Raw genomic sequence first — 17,588 nt, 5'->3', positions numbered from 1 at the left:
GGGGTTTTCAGCAGGGTCAGGGGTGAGTCTGTGAGAGCTGCTCTTCAAAGCACTGATGGGCTGAATGGCCTGCTTCCACACCGTAGCAATCTTGGAGATGATGTAAATATGTAGACACATATATTACATTTAGCATATCTTAATTCTAGGTGTTAGAAATACATTGTATATACTGTAGATTGTATTACTATTTAAACATCCTACAGTTTATTGTTTATTGTTTGTTCAAACCTGTGGAACCTTGTCTCTTTATTCTCTTAATAACTCACTTGGATCTCACCTTTTGTTTACTTTAAAAATTAAGATTACTTAATCAGACTATTACATTCTTGGTCTGGATTCATAATAAGATAGAAATTATATGGGGAAGTGGAGAATTTCAGTGAGGGAACGGAGTTGATGGTGAGGGAGTGGAGTTTTTGATGACAAACTGGATGTTTTTGGTGAGGATGAGGAAATTGTGATGAGGGCCAGAGGTTTTTGTGGTAGATTGGCTAGGCCACTTTTGGAATATCATGTGCAATTGGGTTTCCCTCCTATTGGAAGGATATTCTGAAACTTGAAAGGGTTCAGAAAAGACTTACAAGGATGTTGCCAGGGTTTGAGCTATAGGGAGAGGCTGAATAGTCTGGGGCTGTTTTCCCTGGAGAGTCAGAGGCTGAGGGGGAACCTTATAAAGGTTTATAAAAGCATGAGGGGCATGGACAAGGTCTTTTCCCTGGGGTAGGGGAGTCCAGAAGTTTAGGGTGAGAGGGGCAAAAATTTAAAAGGGACCCAAGGGCAATTTTCTCACGCAGAGGGTGCTACGTATATGGAATGCAAAATACATGGATATGGAATGAGCTGCCAGAGGAAGTGGTGGAGGTTGGTACGATTACAGCATTTAATAGCACCTGAATGGGTATATGAATAGGAAGCTTTTGGAGGGATATGGGCCAAGTGCTGTCAAATGGGACTAGATTAGGTTACAATATATGGTCAGCATGGGCGAATTGGACCGAAGGGTCTGTTTCCGTGCTGTAATCTCTATGCCTCTAAGAGATTTTGGTAAGGGAATGGATGCTCTGGTGAGAGAGTGGGGTTGATTGCGAGGGAGAGAGTGTTTTGACAAAGGGGTGAAGGGGTGAGATTTGATGAGGGATGTAATTTTTGATGACGATATGGACATTTTTGATTATAGGGTGGACATTTAGAACATAGAACATAGAACATAGAAGAATACAGTGCAGTACAGGCCCTTCGGCCCTCGATGTTGCGCCGATCAAAGCCCACCTAACCTACACTAACCCACTATCCTCCATATACCTATCCAATGCCCGCTTAAATACCCATAAAGAGGGAGAGTCCACCACTGCTACTGGCAGGGCATTCCATGAACTTACGACTCGCTGAGTGAAGAACCTACCCCTAACATCAGTCCTATATCTACACCCCCTTAATTTAAAGCTATGCCCCCTTGTAATAGCTGAAAATTTCTGATGTGGGGATGGAGAATTTGCACAGTGAGCAAGGGATTTGCTGAGTGAGTTGAGGTTTTGCTGAGTTAAGTGGAGTTTTTGTTGAGGGAGTGTGCGTTTTAGACTCTGGTTTCCAGTATTTGCAGTCCTTGTTTTTACCTGGAGTGTGCGTTTTGTCGAATGATGGATAGTTTTACAGAACAAGAATGAAGGGTTTTCTTGGGGAGTGGAGCGTTTGCTGAGGGATTGGAGAAGTGACTGAGAAAGCTGAGGGTTTTGCTCGTGGTTTCTACAGCCCACACGACGTGAACTCACCACTCCCTCCTGCTAGGGCAGAACCAGCGGCTGATGGACACCCGCTTAGCCAATCACTGCTCGTGATCGCAGCCAATCGATGTGTTAGGAACCAGGGACGGTAGGAGATGGACGTGGAAGGCGTCCAATAATAACGAACATCAGTGTCACGTGCGCTGATTGACGTACAGCGCAGCCAGTCACAACGCAGGGTTTTGCGCAACCCTCCGCCCCGTTCCAATGACGAGCGAGGAGGCGGTGCTTGAGGCGGGTCTCATGCAGTGGGCGGAGCGCGAGCGGAGAGCGGGTGCCGGGCGGTAACGGCCGGAGAGAGGAAAGGTAAGGGGCGGAGGTGAAGCCGGGAAACCGGCAAGGGAGGAAGTGGGGGGGATTGGGGAGCCGGGAAACCGGGAAACCGGCATGGCGAGGGTAGTGTTGTTTCCCGGTCTCTGTGGGCATGCTGCGGTCTCGGGGCCCAGGCTGTTGTTGGACGGTGGGTGCGAAACATCTGGAGCCCGGGGAGCCGAGGCCTGACCGAGAGAGAGCGAGCATCATTGCCCAGCACCCCCCCCCCTCCCTCCCTCCCGTCACAGCCTCCAAACCCCACATCATGCCCACCGAGTCACTCCGCCTCATCCCTGTTCCCCTGATTCCCCCCTCATCCTTGTCTTCCACCCCCCGCTGTATTCCCACTCATTCCTATCACTCCTGCTACTCCTACATCCCCCCCCACAGCAAACCCCCTCCAACATCCCAGTCGAAAGATGTGCGGGTTAGGTGGATTGGCCCTTCTATATTGCCTTGCAGTGTCCAGGGATGTGCATGCAGATGTACGGGGGTTTAGAATGAGGGTCTAGGCCTGGTTGGGATGCCCTTTACAGGGTTGGGAGCACACTCGATGGGCCAAATGGGGATTCTGAGATTCCCTGCCCAATCCCCCTCTCTCCTCCTCTCTCCCTGCATTCGGTCTTGAAAATTTTAAAACTGACATTATAACGCTTGGCAGGTGCTTTGAATTCAGAAAGTCGATAAATTTAAATTGATTCATCATCCTCAGCAGTTTGTTTTCCAACTTTTCTGTTTTGCTCGAAGCTTGTGACCAGTTCGTACGACTGCCAGACTTGCAAAAGTTTTGTTGGCCAATTGTAATAATTGTTTTGCCACTAAATGGGTAGAAATCTATGACCTGATTGAGCCAGAGGTCATTCAAAACAGCAATACGGAGGATTTTTTAAAAAATTGAGCATGTCACCAGATCTAGGTTAAATTAAATATTGGCACTTGCTTACAGTACTGTTTCTTTGATTTATTTAAAGTTTGGGTTGATTTATTTAAAAAGTTTGGTTTTATGGATGAATCATTCAGCGTTTAATTCCAGAACTAAAGCTTACTGTTTTAGGAAGTGAATTCCTTTTCAGTTAGGCAAGATTAAGAAATAATCTTGAATTTGCAAAATAGTTCATGTTGACAGTGTGCATTAATGGCTTTGGACATCATTAAGGTGAGATGCTGGAAAAGGGACATTTGCCATATTCTGGGAACCTCTTTGTGGAAGGGATTCGGTGATGAAATGTGTCATCATCTCCTGTGTGCCTGCTCAATTGACTGGAACCAGGATCTCAAACCTAGGAATAAGATCTCATCTAGCCATTAAGTGGTTCTTGGTATTTCACGTAAGAAAATGCAGTTATAAAGTCCAAAAGATGTACAGCACGGAAACAGACCCTTCAGTCCAACCCATCCATGCCGACCAGATATCTTAACCCAATCTAGTCCCACCTTCTGGCACTTGGTCAATATCCTTCTAAACCCTTCCTGTTCATATACCCTCCACCACTTCCTCTGGCAGCTCATTTCATACTGCGTGAAAAAGTTTCCTCTTCAGTCTTTTTTAATATCTTTCCTCTCTCACCCTAAACCAATGCCCTCTAGTTCTGGACTCCCCCACACTATGGAAAAAACTTTATCTATTTATCCTATCCAAGCCCCTCATGATTTTGTAAACCTCTATAAGGTCACCCCTCAGCCTCTGACGCTCCAGGGAAAACAGCCTATTCAACCTCCAAATCCTCCAACCCTGGCAACATCCTTGTAAATTTTTTCTGAACCCTTTCAACTTTCACATCTTTCTGATAGGAAGGAGACCACAATTGCACGCAATATTTCAACAGTGGTCTAACCAATGTCCTGTACAGCCGCATCATGACCTCCCAACTCCTGTACTCAGTGCTCTGACTGATAAATGAAAGCATACCAAATGCCTTTTTCATGATCCAATCTACCTGTGACTCCACTTTCAAGGAGCTATGAACCTGCACTCCAAGGTCTCTTTATTCAGCAACACTCCCTAGGACCTTACCATGAAGTGAATAAGTCCTGCTAAGATTTGCTTTCTAAAAATGCAGGACCTCGCATTTATCTGAATTAAACTCCATCTGCCACTTCTCAGCCCATTGGCCCATCTGATCAAGATCCTGTTGTAATCTGAGGTAACCTTCTTCGCTGTCCACTACACCTCCAATTTTGGTGTCATCTGCAAACTTACTAACTATACTGCTTATGCTCTCATACAAATCATTTATGTAATTGACGAAAAGTAGTGGACCCAGCACCGATCCTTGTGGCACTCCACTGGTCACAGGCCTCCAGTCTGAAAAACAACCCTCCACCACCACCCTCTGTCTTCTACCTTTGAGCCAGTTCTGTATTCAAATGGTGAGTTCTCCCTGTATTCTGTGAGATCTAACCTTGCTAACCAGTCTCCCATGGCGAACCTCATCGAACACCTTACTGAAGTCCATATAGATCACATCTACCGCTTTGCCCTCATCAATCCTCTTTGTTACTTCTTCAAAAAACTCAATCAAGTTCGTGAGGCATGATTTCCCATGCACAAAGCCATGTTGACTATCCCTAATCAGTTCTTGCCTTTCTGAATATATGTACATCCGGCTGCTCAGGATTCCCTCCAACAACTTGCCCACCACTGACGTCAGGCTCACTGGTCTGTAGTTCCCTGGCTTTTCCTAACCACTTTTCTTGAACAGTGGCACCACGTTAGCCATCCTCCAGTCTTCCGGCACCTCACCTGTGACTATTGATGATACAAATGTCTCAGCAAGAGGCCCAGCAATCAATTCTCTTGCTTCCCAAAGAGTTCTAGGATACACCTGATCAGGTCCTGGGGATTTATCCACCTCTACGCATTTCAAGACATCCAGCACTTCCTCCTCTGTAATATGATTCGGAGATGCTGGTGTTGGACTGGGGTGTACAAAGTTAAAAATCACACAACACCAGGTTATAGTCCAACAGGTTTAATTGGAAGCACACTAGCTTTCAGACGACGCTCCTTCATCAGGTGATTGTGGAGGGCTCGATCGTAACACAGAATTTATAACATCCTCTGTAATATGGACATTTTTCAAGATGTCACCATCTATTTCCCTACATTCTATATCTTCCATGTCTTTTCCCACAGTAAATACTGATGCAAAATACTCATTTAGTATCTCCCCCATTTTCTGCGGCTCCACACAAAGGCCACCTTGCTGATTTTTGAGGGGCCCTATTCTCTCCCTAGTTACCCTTTTGTCCTTAATTATTTGTAAAAACCCTTTGAATTCTCCTTCATTCTATTTGCCAAAGCTATCTCAGGTCCCCTTTTTGCCCTCCTGATTTCCCTCTTAAGTATACTCCTACTGCCTTTATACTCTTCTAAGGATTCACGCGATCTATCCTGTCCATACCTTACATATGGTTCCTTCTTTTTCTTAACCAAATCCTCAATTTCTTTAGTCATCTAACATTCCCTATACCTACTAGCCTTTCCTTTCACCCTGACAGGAATATACTTTCGCTGGATTCTCGTTATCTCATTTCTGAAGGCTTCCCATTTTCCAGCCGTCCCTTTACCTACAAACATCTGCCCCTAATCAGCTTTTGAAAGTTCCTGCCTAATACCGTCAAAATTGGCCTTCAATTTAGAACCTCAACTTTTAGATCTGGTCTATCCTTTTCCATCACTATTTTAAATCTAATAGAATTATGGTTGCTGGCCCCAAAGTGCTCCCCCACTGACACCTCAGTCACCTGCCCTGCCTTATTTCCCAAGAGTAGGTCAAGTTCTGTACCTTCTCCAGTAGGTACATTCTAAAATTAGTTTTAAGTAACCTTCTCAGACCTCCATGACAGGCGGAACATGAACCGGAACGTCTTGCCTGTGGATAGGGACACTGTGTCGCAAGAAAATCTTAGTCATTAGTCTGACGTGCAGCAGGCCAGATAGTTGCAAATGGTTAATTTTTTTTGTAGCAGCAAGTGCATAAACTGGAGCATTGCACAAAAATTTAGATTTGTTAAGCTCCAGTGTCAGCCAGAGCTGAGTGACAATCCGCTGGTTCTGAATCAGAAGGCCACAAGTTCAAATGTCCCATTTGACCTCTTGGGTATGCATTAGAGATCCCGTGCCACTATTTTGAAGATCAGGTGAGTACTGGCTAGTATTTACCCCACCACACCAAAAGGTACGAGTTGCCATCATGTTGCTTAGACGCATGGCATTCTAACTAGAACTCCATCAGTAAGTACATCGATTTAGACCCTATCTATCTTCCCTTGAAAAAAATGAACCAGAAATGACATTACCCACCTTAAGAAACCAAGATCTAGAGAGGTGGACATACCACCAGCACTTCACCAGAGACTCTCGCTGATGATGTTACTTCGTATGGTGATGAAATATCTGAAAACAAATCTTCCAGCTCAGCTAACTTACATACTTAGCATCAACCTGAGCTACAAATAGCCAAATCTTCTCAAAAATCGCTAAATATAAAAATGTAGACTGCTGTAGCAAATGGGATAGATGCCTTGTAAGAGTAAGCCATGTAAACCTAAGAGAGCAAGGAATCTAAGGATGTAAAGTAGAAAGTGGTTCACATGGGTCAAAACATGAGACTTGGCCTACTGATTTGTTTCCCTTCTGTGCACTCAATATTACTAATGATAGAGTGGAAAAAAATCAAAGCAATGCTATCTGCTAACGCTTCACCTTTCTTCTAACAGATGCAGTTTATGCTGCTTTTTAGTCGTCAGGGGAAACTTCGATTGCAAAAATGGTATGTCCCCCTCTCAGACAAAGAGAAGAAAAAAATTACAAGAGAGCTTGTCCAGACTGTCCTGGCTCGCAAACCTAAGATGTGCAGCTTTCTGGAGTGGAGAGACCTGAAGATTGTATATAAAAGGTTGGCATTCAGGCATTAACTTTTATCCCTGGATTGCATAGTCCATTATCAAATTAATGAGTTGCTGGGGGTTGGTTTGCAATACAGAGAGACACCAACAGTGTGGATCTTGGACTGACAGAAGTTTGTGTGAAGGATTCTTCTTCTGAGCCTCTCCCCTCACGGGACATGGAAGAGGTTCGAGTGGATTGGAAAAATGCTAATGTAACCCCACTTAATCAAAAAGGGAGCGAGACAATATGTAGGAAATTACAGACCAGTTTGATTAACATCTGTTGTTGGGAAAGTATTAGATTCAATTATCAAGGAAGCAACATCAGGACAGTTGGAAAGTCAGAACGATATCTGTCAGAGTCAGCAAGGTTTTATGAAGGGCAAATCATATTTGACTAATTTGCGAGAGTTCTTCGAAGATGTAACAAACAAAGTGGATAATAGGGTTTCCGTCAATGTAATATATCTGGACTTCTGGAAGGCATATAATAAGATGCTGCAGAAAAGGTTAATTCACAAGGTTGGGTAATTTATTAGCTTGGATGGGTGGTGGACAGAAGACAGAGAATCCAGATAAATGTTTTATTTTCTGAATGGCACAACATAACCAGTGGGATGCCACAGGGTTAGGTCGTTGGACCCCAGCTATTTACATTCTGCATTAACAACTTGGATCCAAGGATAGAAGGCTTGACAGCCAAATTTGTAGAGGACACAAAAATAGGCGGGTTGGTAAATTGCAATAAGGAAATAAGAACCTGATAAGATTAGGTTAGGAGAGTGGGCCAAAATGTGGCAGATGGAGTTTAATGTGGATAAGCATGAAGGCATGCATTTTGTCTGAAAAATGTGAGGGTGACCTATAGCCTAAATAGGGAGAGACTTTGAGGTGCTCTGGTGCAGAGGGATCTGTTTGTCCTTGTTCATGACTTGCAGAAAACTAGCTCACAGATAATAAAGAAAGTGAATGGAATATTGGCTTTTATAGCTAAAGGAATAGATTATAAAGGTAAGGAAATATTGTTGCAACTATACAAGGCATTGGTGAGACTGCACCTGGAGTCTTGTGCACAGTTTTTGGTCCCCTTATTTGAGGAATGATGTAGTTGCATTGGAGGCGGTTCAGGGGAGCTTCACGAGATTGATCTCAGAGTTGAGGGGTTTACTGTATGAAAAGAGATTGAACAATTAAGGCTTATACACTCTGGAATTTAGGAGAATGATAGGAGATCAAATTGAGGTATTCAAGATGATAAAAGGTATGGATAAAATAAATGTGGAGCGGATGCTTCCTCTTGTGGGGCATTCTAGGACGAGAGGTCATAGTCTTAGGATAAGGGGGAGCACATTTAAAACAGAGTTGAGGGGAAACTCATTTCTCCCAAAGGATTGTGAATCTGTAGAATTTGCTCCCCTCAAGTGCTGGGACAATGAGAATATTTAAGGAGGAATCAGACAGATTTTTATTGGTACGGGGTTGAAGAGTTATGGGGAGAGAGCAGGAAAATGGGGGTAAGGTGCATATCAGCCATGATCAAATGGTAGAACAGACTTGATGGGCTGAATGGCCTAATTCTGCTCCTATATCTTATGAACCTATGAACATACGAACTCACCTGAGGCATGATGACCCTCTGGTTTTTTAATAAATATTTTTATTTAAAAAATTTTCAAATCTTTTACAAAGCAACTATATATAAAAAAAGTACCAAAATACAGAAAGATAGAGGTAGTACAACGATATCATATCATAATACTATTAATAATAAACTACCTACTATTCTACCAGAACAAATGTATCTACTTAAACTAAACTGCAATCAAATAAAAATTAAATTAAACTGAATTCAAATTAACTTAAATAGAATTATATCACATTACTTTATTATATTTCAATCACCACACCTCCACTTAAGCTTCCACACCGGGAACACCAGTCATTGTACCCGTATTTGTTTCTCCCCCCAACTTTCCCCTCCCCAGGCCCCCCAGGCAGCCAAACTGATTCACACGGCTCTATCATGGCCCTAATTAATATTGCTGATATGTCTACATCAATATAATTTAGAATGGGTCACCACGTCTTATAAAACTGCTCCGTTTTGTGGTGCACCATACTTGTAAGGTGATCTTGTAAGGAGATGCTCTATCACTAGCCTGTGCCACCCCATAAGGCCTGGAGTTTTTCCAACGTTCAGTTCATTAAAATGTTCTTCCTCGCACAGTGGGTTAGAATGTTACAGTCTCTTCTCATGTTCCCCCAGAGAGGGCAAATTTGGCAACCCCAGAAGAAGAAATACTGGGTCCACTTCAACTTCAATTCCCAGGATTTCCTTTGGCTACCTTACTGTAGCACTCCAGTATCTCCGGATCTTGCAACATGACTAAAAGAAGCGTTTAAGAGTGCCTATACTTATTTTACATTTGGGACAATCTGGAGACGCTCCTCTGGTGCCATATGAGCCCTGTGTAAAATCTTCAACTGCATAGCCTGCACCTTGCTATATATTGAGATTTTCTTTACATTTTCTCACATATCTTGTCATGTTTCTTATAAATATCCCAATTCCAAGTCCTACAGAGTCTCTCCACATCTCCTAAGGTACACCCTTTCTGTAAATGATGCAACTACTAATTGAAAGAGTGTCTGTGTACCGGAGCACTCTTCTTCACATCTGACTTGTAAGGCTGGGCCAGGAGCGTGGTCTTTCTCTGTATATAATCCCTTATCTGAAAGTACTGGAATAGGTCCATAACTCTCTGGTTTAATCACCACCAATTGTCTTTCTAATAAAAGAGCAATCCTATGGTCTGATACAGTGATTTTACCATACTTTTAATGAGATACTGCATCACTTCCTCAGTGCAAAGTATTCCTTTGTTGAACTTGCTTAATTTCACTTATATTCTTATATGTCAGCATAATGGTGTGGGGGATGGAGGGGAGTGTTGCTGGGTAGGGAGAGGGTTGTCAGCAGAAGGGAGTGAATTGATGGTTTTCTTTCCTTGATGCTTTCCCCCTCTTGTCAATTTCAAAACCAGAAGTTTGCAGATGGTTTAATACAGTTCATGAGAATCATGAAGATTTTTAATAGATTAGACAATGGATTTTCACTTGTGGGTGAGACTCAATCTATATGTCACATATATAAGATAATAAAACAATGGAACAAGATACAGAGAAGAATCTTTGTCCAAGAATGTGCATATTACTACCAAAGAAATGTTTTTGAAATTAATAGTATTTGGGGCAGTGCGGTGGCTCGGTGGTTAGCACTGCTGCCTCAGTGCCAGCGAGCTGTGTTTGATTCCCACCTCGGGTGACTGTCTGAGTGGAGTTTGCACATTCTCCCTGTGTCTGCATGGGTTTCCTCCAGGTGCTCCGGTTTCCTCCCAAAATCCAAAAGATGTGCAGGTCAAGTGAATTGGCCATGCAAAATTGCCCATAGTGTTAGGTGCATTAGTCAGGGGTAAATATAGGGAAATAAGTCCAAGTGGGTTACTCTTCAGAGGGTCGGTGTGAACTTGTTGGGCAGAAGGGCCTGTTTTCACACTGTATGGAATCTCCAATCAATGTATTTAATGAGTGTTTGTGTATGTCTGAGAGAGAGAGAGAGAGAGAGAGAGAGAGAGGTTTTTTGCTAGTAAAGTTAGATATGGTAGTTTGAGAGGGGACATAAGTGGAGAATAAACAATGATGTGGACCGGCTAGACCAAATATCTTGAATGTGTGTTGCTTATTCTATCGTGTCTCCATTTGTTCATGTGGAGAGTGTATAGCAGCTATATTGTTTGCAGGAAGTGAGATTTACTTGCATTTTGATGTCCCTTTGATCACTGTCAATGATCTAATAAAATCAAAAGAATATTTTAGCCACTTGTGAACTGAGTCATTGTGTGTGTCAGTACTTTTTTAATCTGCAGTCGTAACCATGAAGATGTGTTCATTTAGTCTTTTTTTAATAAATTGTTGCAGGACCCCTGATGTTCATTCTGCTCCTTGTTACCTTACCCTGAAGCAGTGATGGCCCATTTCTTAAGATATAGTGTACAAAATTAAATGAATAAAATGTACAAAAGATGAAGGATGGCTTGGAGATTGTATTGACAAATCTTTATTAGTTTTAAGCTTGTATTTTTCATTCTGTGCTGCTTTATTCATCCAGCTTTTAGCAAGAATATAATGTGCCTTCATAAGATCACTTTTATTTTGCCGTTACAGCAGGTTTCATTGTATATTCTTTCAGCCCTGACATTGCTCTGTAATTTCTGGGTAATTTGTAGCTCTATATTTTGGATGGTGTTATAGTACACCTAAACCAAAGCTGCTTGATAGAGGAGTTGTCTTTACTTGCAGCAAAACAATACATGGGCACCTGTTACACAAAAAATGCTGCTTTTATAAAGCTATTGAGATATTCCAAAAATGCTTAGTAAATGTGTTATGTAACTGATTTTGTTTTTACGTAGTTGGTGAATCAGCAACAATAGTTATGAGTTGAAATGCGTGGCGCTGGAAAAGCACAGCAAGGCCGGGCAGCCTCCGAGAAGTAGAGGAGTCAAAGTTTCGGGCATAAGCCCTTCATCAGCTTATGCCCGAAACATTGACTCCTCAGATGCTGCCTGACCTGCTATGCTTTTCCAGTATCACACATTTTGACTCTGACTGTCCAGCATCTGCAGTCCTCACTTTCACCTACCAATAGTTATGAGTTTAGTGTTAATTTGTTCATTAGTGTGATTTAATTTCAGTATCTAAAAATCCATATTAATATCTGATGCATGCATTACTTCAATTCAGCAACACTCAACATTTATCTTGAGGTTATCGTTTAGGAGTGTAAATTTGTATTTTTTTCTTTAAAGCTGTTTTAGTCCTCTGAACAATATATTTTAGGTAGATTTCCATGGTTTTAATAACTTATGTCACTGAAACATTATGTTTGTGCAGGTATGCAAGTCTTTATTTCTGCTGTGCTATTGAAGACCAGGACAATGAACTCATAACCCTTGAGATTATTCATCGTTATGTTGAACTCCTAGACAAGTATTTTGGAAGTGTGAGTTTAATAAGAAACTTTAATTCATTGCTCAGATAATACCAATTCTTGCATTTGGCAAAAGGGCTGACCTTAAAATTGGAAGTGTGATTGAAAGCTACATTATTGAGTTCATGTATTTTGCATTTCATACTTAATTGAATGATTATTCCCTTGCAAGTAAGTTTTTTAAAATGCAGTTTATATTTGTATTATCTGCAAATATGCAAAAAGGTATATTATTTAGAGAAAATTTTAGAGCCAAAACCAAACTTAATCCAAATTGGGATGGACTAATGATCAGCCCATTTTAATTATGTGAATTTATTTCTTGCAGGTTGAATCGTGTTGTTGTTTTGTTTAACTTGGCGAGTTTTTTTTTCTTTTAGTTTGCTGATTTATGAACTCCCAAAACAAAATCCTTCTGAGTAAATACAGGCAGAAAACTATCTTCTGTTATATTCTCAATGAAAGCTGTTCCTTGTCATTTGGTCATTCTTGCTCTTTGCTAATGTTATCTCACATTGGGGCCTGAGTCCACAATGCTGACAGTCCAGTCAATCTCCATTAATGTGTGATCTAATGATTGCACGTGCACATTCTATGAGCAGTCGGCAATGGCAGCTAGGAGATGAAAACCTGACTGGTTTAATTTTCACATCTCTTTTGGTAACATTCAGAACTTATAACTGGATGATTTCAAGCATTTATTGTGTTTTGACCTGACCACCTGAATTATGTACATTCATTAATCTATCTCTGGAATAGTAAACTTAACTTCTTTAAGCAAAGATGGGATATATGTTTATTAGAAGCAGGTCACAGAAGGTTCACTCATCCGATTCCTGAGATGAAGAGGTTTGTCTTATGAGCAGGTTGGGCCGATACTCCAAGTTTAGACGAATGAAAGGTGAACTTACTCAATTCTGAGGGAGCTTTGCAGGATAGTATTGAGAGATTGTGTTCTCCTTTTGGGGAAATTTAGAACTCTGGGGAGCAGTTTTCAAACTAAATGGTTTTCCATTTGACAATGTCCTCTGTTAGCCATTGGTCTCTCCAATTCTCTTCCATGTGGAGCAGTCATGCTCAGGGGGACAATGGTCTAGTGATGGTATCACTGGACAATTAATCTACTAAAATTTGTTAACTCGGGTAATGTTCTGGGGACCTGGGTTCAACTACTGATGGTGAAATTTAAATTCAGTTAAAAGAAAATCTGGAATTAAGAGCCAAATGCTGCCCATGAATCTATTGTCGATTATCAGAAAAGCACATCTGATTCACTAATGTCCTTTAGAGAGGGAAACTGCCATCCTTACCTGGTCTGGCCTGCACGTGACTTCAGACTCTCAGTAATGTGGTTGATTCTTAACGGCTTTGTTGGGCAGCGCCAGCGACATCCTTATCCGATAAGTGTATTTTTTTAAAAGTCACAGCTGGGTCATTGAACTATATTCAAGTCATCCTTTTGATATAGGAGGGAGTTGAAGATTTTGGGCAGGTAGGTAGAGTTAAGGCTGATCTTATTTTAGCCCTGATCTTGTTGAGTTGTAGATCAGGATGAAATCATCTGATGGGCTACTTGTGCATCTGATCCTTATGTCCCTTTGTGTGATGTTGAGCACATGATACAACTATTTGGGGGGAAAAAAGTCATAAACCAAAATTCTGTAAAATTGACTTTCATGACTTTAAACCCTTTTACTTTTTACAAGATGACATGAAAAACTACAATTATTCTTGCCGTATAACAACTCAACTTTTAATTTGGAACAGATGCAAATTATTGCAGTAATTGAATCTGAAGTTGCATGGTATTGGGAATGGTAAAAGGGAGATGGATCAAATAGCAACCTATAACACCTGTGGTCTCTTGTTCTTGTATCTAATGTTGACCGGAACCTATCAGTGTAGCATCTTGTACAATTACTTAATGCTACACACATTTCTAAACTTGTGAAATTCCTTGACATGGTATATTTTATTGCACCAGCTGTATGGTGATCCATTGTACATACAAGTTCCGCTTGCTAAACTTAGCATCTGTTTGTGAAGTCAAATGACATGAAACTGCTCACTTCTGTTGGTTGAAATTGTACATATCTTGTGCCAAATAAAATTCTAATCTGTAGATACATGTCTGAGAAGCTTGTAGTTATTCAAGTTATAAAGTATTGCCCCGTGGATATTTTTTAAGATCTAAACCAAGTGTGATGACCATGTTTTTCTTAACCCCTCTCTTGAAGGTGTGCGAACTTGACATTATCTTCAATTTTGAGAAGGCTTATTTTATCCTGGATGAGTTCTTGTTAGGAGGGGAGGTGCAGGAGACTTCAAAGAAGAATGTGCTGAAAGCAATTGAACAAGCTGATCTGCTGCAGGAGGTATGAATTAAGAAGCGTACTTGCATGAGCATGTTATGTTGTGCCAGAAGGAACTACTTTCCTTGTACCAATCTTAACTGGGAAGTACGGCTTAGATTGCAAAATTTGGACTCTTAGAATTTCCTTCAGTTTGTGTTTGTCATACATCATGTGTACTTTGCAATTGCATGTCTCTTGCCAAAACTGAAATGTATTAACACTGCTTGCATTGATGTAAATATGTGTGTGTGTGTGTGTGTGTGTCTCTTAAATAGTTTTTCTGGATTAAAGCCACAATATGGTTTTTTCCTTGACACTTGCCTAGATGTGATCATTAAGGCAGCCATGATCTCTCAAATATATCCTTTCTTTTATAAGCACATTCTCCAGTTTATCCTTTGTTCGACATCGTACTACTGTCTCCCTCTTCTGTCATAAGTTATCCTTTGTTTTAAGAGCTTGGTTTCTCGTTTAGGTTTGACAGAAGTTTTAAATGACTTCCATCCCCTTTTACACATTTGTGCTTCTCTACTGCTCTATTTCTGAATCCCAGAAGCATAACTAATATCTGCGATGTTTTTCAGGTATATTACATAAAGGCACATGTACAATATGGTGCAAAACTTAATAGAGTTTTCTGCAGCAGAGAGAACCTGGTGGTTGACTATTATTGTGTATTTTTTTCAGAAAAGTGCATTACAGACTCTTCAGAACTGCTGTATCTCACTAAACCATAATTGTTAACTGGAGGTCTTTGCATGGAAATGTTAGATGAATCGATTAAAATCTCTTGTCGTTCCTCACTGTCTGCTTTCTTGGCTTGAATTTGATCTCTCTAAACCCCTCCCTGTCCTGTTTCAGCCTCGCCTGAGTTTTATACTCCATCTGTCATTACTTGTTCTATCTCTGCAACAATTTGTCTACCTTAGTACCATTGAAGCCTTAATAAATTATTTTGGATTTGATCATTTTTCTCTCCAATCTGTTTAATTTTTTCCTTGGTTCTGTCCTATGTAAAGTCCAACTTGTTCAAAGCTTCACAGATGTTATTATAGAGTCAGAGAGATGGACAGCATGGAAACAGACCCTTCGGTCCAACCTGTCCATACTGACCAGATAGCCCAACCCAATCTAGTCCCACCTGCCAGCACCTGGCCTATATCCCTCCAAACCCTTCCTATTCATATACCCATCCAAATGCCTCTTAAATGTTGCAATTGTACCAGCCTCCACCACTTCCTCTGGCAGCTCATTCCATACACGTATCACCCTCTGCATGAAAAAGTTGCCCCTTAGGTCTCTTTTATATCTTTCCCCTCTCACCCTAAACCTATGCCCTCTAGTTCTCCCCCCACCTCAGGGAAAAGACTTTGTCTATTTAACCTATCCATGCCCTTCATAATTTTGTAAACCTCTATAAGGTCCACCCCTCAGCCTCCGACGCTCCAGGGAAAACAGCCCCAGCCTGTTCAGCCTCTCCCTATAGCTCAAATCCTCCAACCCTGGCAACATCCTTGTAAATCATTTCTGAACCCTTTCAAGTTTCACAACATCTTACCGATAGGAAGGAGACCAGAATTACGCGCAATATTTCACTGTGGCCTAACCAATGTCCTGTACAGCCGCAACATGATCTCCCAGCTCCTGTACTCAATACTCTGACCAATAAAGGAAAGCATACCAGGCGCCTCCTTCACTATCCTATCTACCTGTGACTCTACTTTCAAGGAGCTACGAACCTGCACTCCAAGGTCTCTGTTCAGCAACACTTCCTTACAACCTTACCTTTAATTGTATAAGTCTGAATTAAACTCCATCTGCCACTTCTCAGCCCAATGGCCCATCTGGTCCAGATCCTGTTGTAATCTGAGGTAACCCTGTTCACTGTCCATCTGCCCTTTGTCCCTCATCCTTACTGATCCTGTCCTGTGACACTGTGCAAAATAACAACTGAGGAGTCATGACATGCTTGCCACATTTTAGCCCTAAACTCCTATTCCTTTTACAATTTAAAAAAAAAATCCATTGGTGTCACATGGTGCTGTTTGTGGGATCCTGTTGTGCTTAAAGACTGTTTGTTTTGTTTGGCCACATCACATCAGTGGCTACACATCAAATGAATTAGCTGGCACATGATTTAGGGTCCGAGAGTGTCCCGAGGATGTAAAAGGTGATAGAGAAATTCTTTTATTTGCATTATCTGAAGAGCGTAGTTTGTAAAATTTTATCAAAGGAATGAGCTGCTTAGGAGGTGGTTAATCAAATAAGATAATTAATTACATGCCACTATCCCACCAGAGAAAACATGGCAAAGGTTTCAGGAAACAACCATGATTGAGTACTGTTCCAGTACATTACACAAACTGTTATCCATTTGTTGATTTGGCTTCAAAGCATGTAACATTCTTGTAACATTCTCAATCTCTTGAAGTCATAAATGGGAAATTTTGCTACTAGCTGCCATCAAGATATTTCAAGCTATTATCAAGGTAATGAAATTGCTAAGAAGCTTGTTAAGCTGAACTCCTGTTGGCAAGTGTTGACATGGATTCACAACTTTCTCTGAGCACACATGCTATCATGATAAGTTGATGTTCCTTATAACTGCAGCACCTTCTTGCTGGTGCCTGAGACAACTGCTAACTTGGCTTTATTAACTTTACACGTAACAATAACGATGTTGTTATCTCTGCCTGTGATGCACTTTCTAAACCTTATTCTCACAGGGGGGACTTGAGCAACAAATCTTGGCTTATATTTCTGATGTGATACCGATGCTGTACTGTTGGAAGTGCTACTTTTTTCAGATCGGTATTAAACCAAGACCTTAACGATCCATAAAGCACCCCATAGCACAACTTAGAAGAAGAGCAGAGGAATTATCCAAGGTGTCAACCTCTTGACCAATGTAGCTAGAAGGATTAGCTGGTCATCATCACACTGGGAGCTTTCCATGCATAAGATTGACTCTGATCTTTCCGGCGTTGATTTCGGATGATACTTAATTGGATTTAATGCTTTGGGTTGTTCTGAGATCATGCAAGACATGATATCAATATATGTCAATGATATGAGATAGCTTTGGCAAACAGGGTTAAGGAGAATCCAAAGGGTTTTTATAAATACACTGAGGACAAAAGGGTAACAAGGAAGATAATGGGGCCCCTCAGAGATCAGAAAGGCAGCTTATGTGTG

General features: G+C 41.3%; 1 protein-coding gene across 4 annotated transcripts in view; it reads left to right on the top strand.

The window, feature by feature from the left end:
- Positions 1–2,005: 2,005 nt before the first annotated feature.
- The window catches only part of ap1s2 (adaptor related protein complex 1 subunit sigma 2), a 42,807-nt gene continuing 27,224 nt past the window's right edge, over positions 2,006–17,588 (top strand). For all 4 annotated transcript variants that reach the window (XM_072584811.1, XM_072584812.1, XM_072584810.1 and 1 more), the window contains exons 1-4: positions 2,006–2,090; positions 6,819–6,997; positions 11,943–12,051; positions 14,277–14,414. In XM_072584811.1, the coding sequence (XP_072440912.1) occupies positions 6,819–6,997; positions 11,943–12,051; positions 14,277–14,414 (426 nt within the window). In that variant the 5' untranslated portion in view covers positions 2,006–2,090. The remainder of the gene's footprint in view (positions 2,091–6,818; positions 6,998–11,942; positions 12,052–14,276; positions 14,415–17,588) is intronic.

Source organism: Chiloscyllium punctatum, chromosome 15 (assembly GCF_047496795.1).
Source record: "Chiloscyllium punctatum isolate Juve2018m chromosome 15, sChiPun1.3, whole genome shotgun sequence".
NCBI classification, from domain to species: Eukaryota; Metazoa; Chordata; class Chondrichthyes; order Orectolobiformes; family Hemiscylliidae; genus Chiloscyllium; species Chiloscyllium punctatum.
Note: the sequence above shows the minus strand (reverse complement) of the source record. Positions and strands in the feature narration are given on the sequence as shown.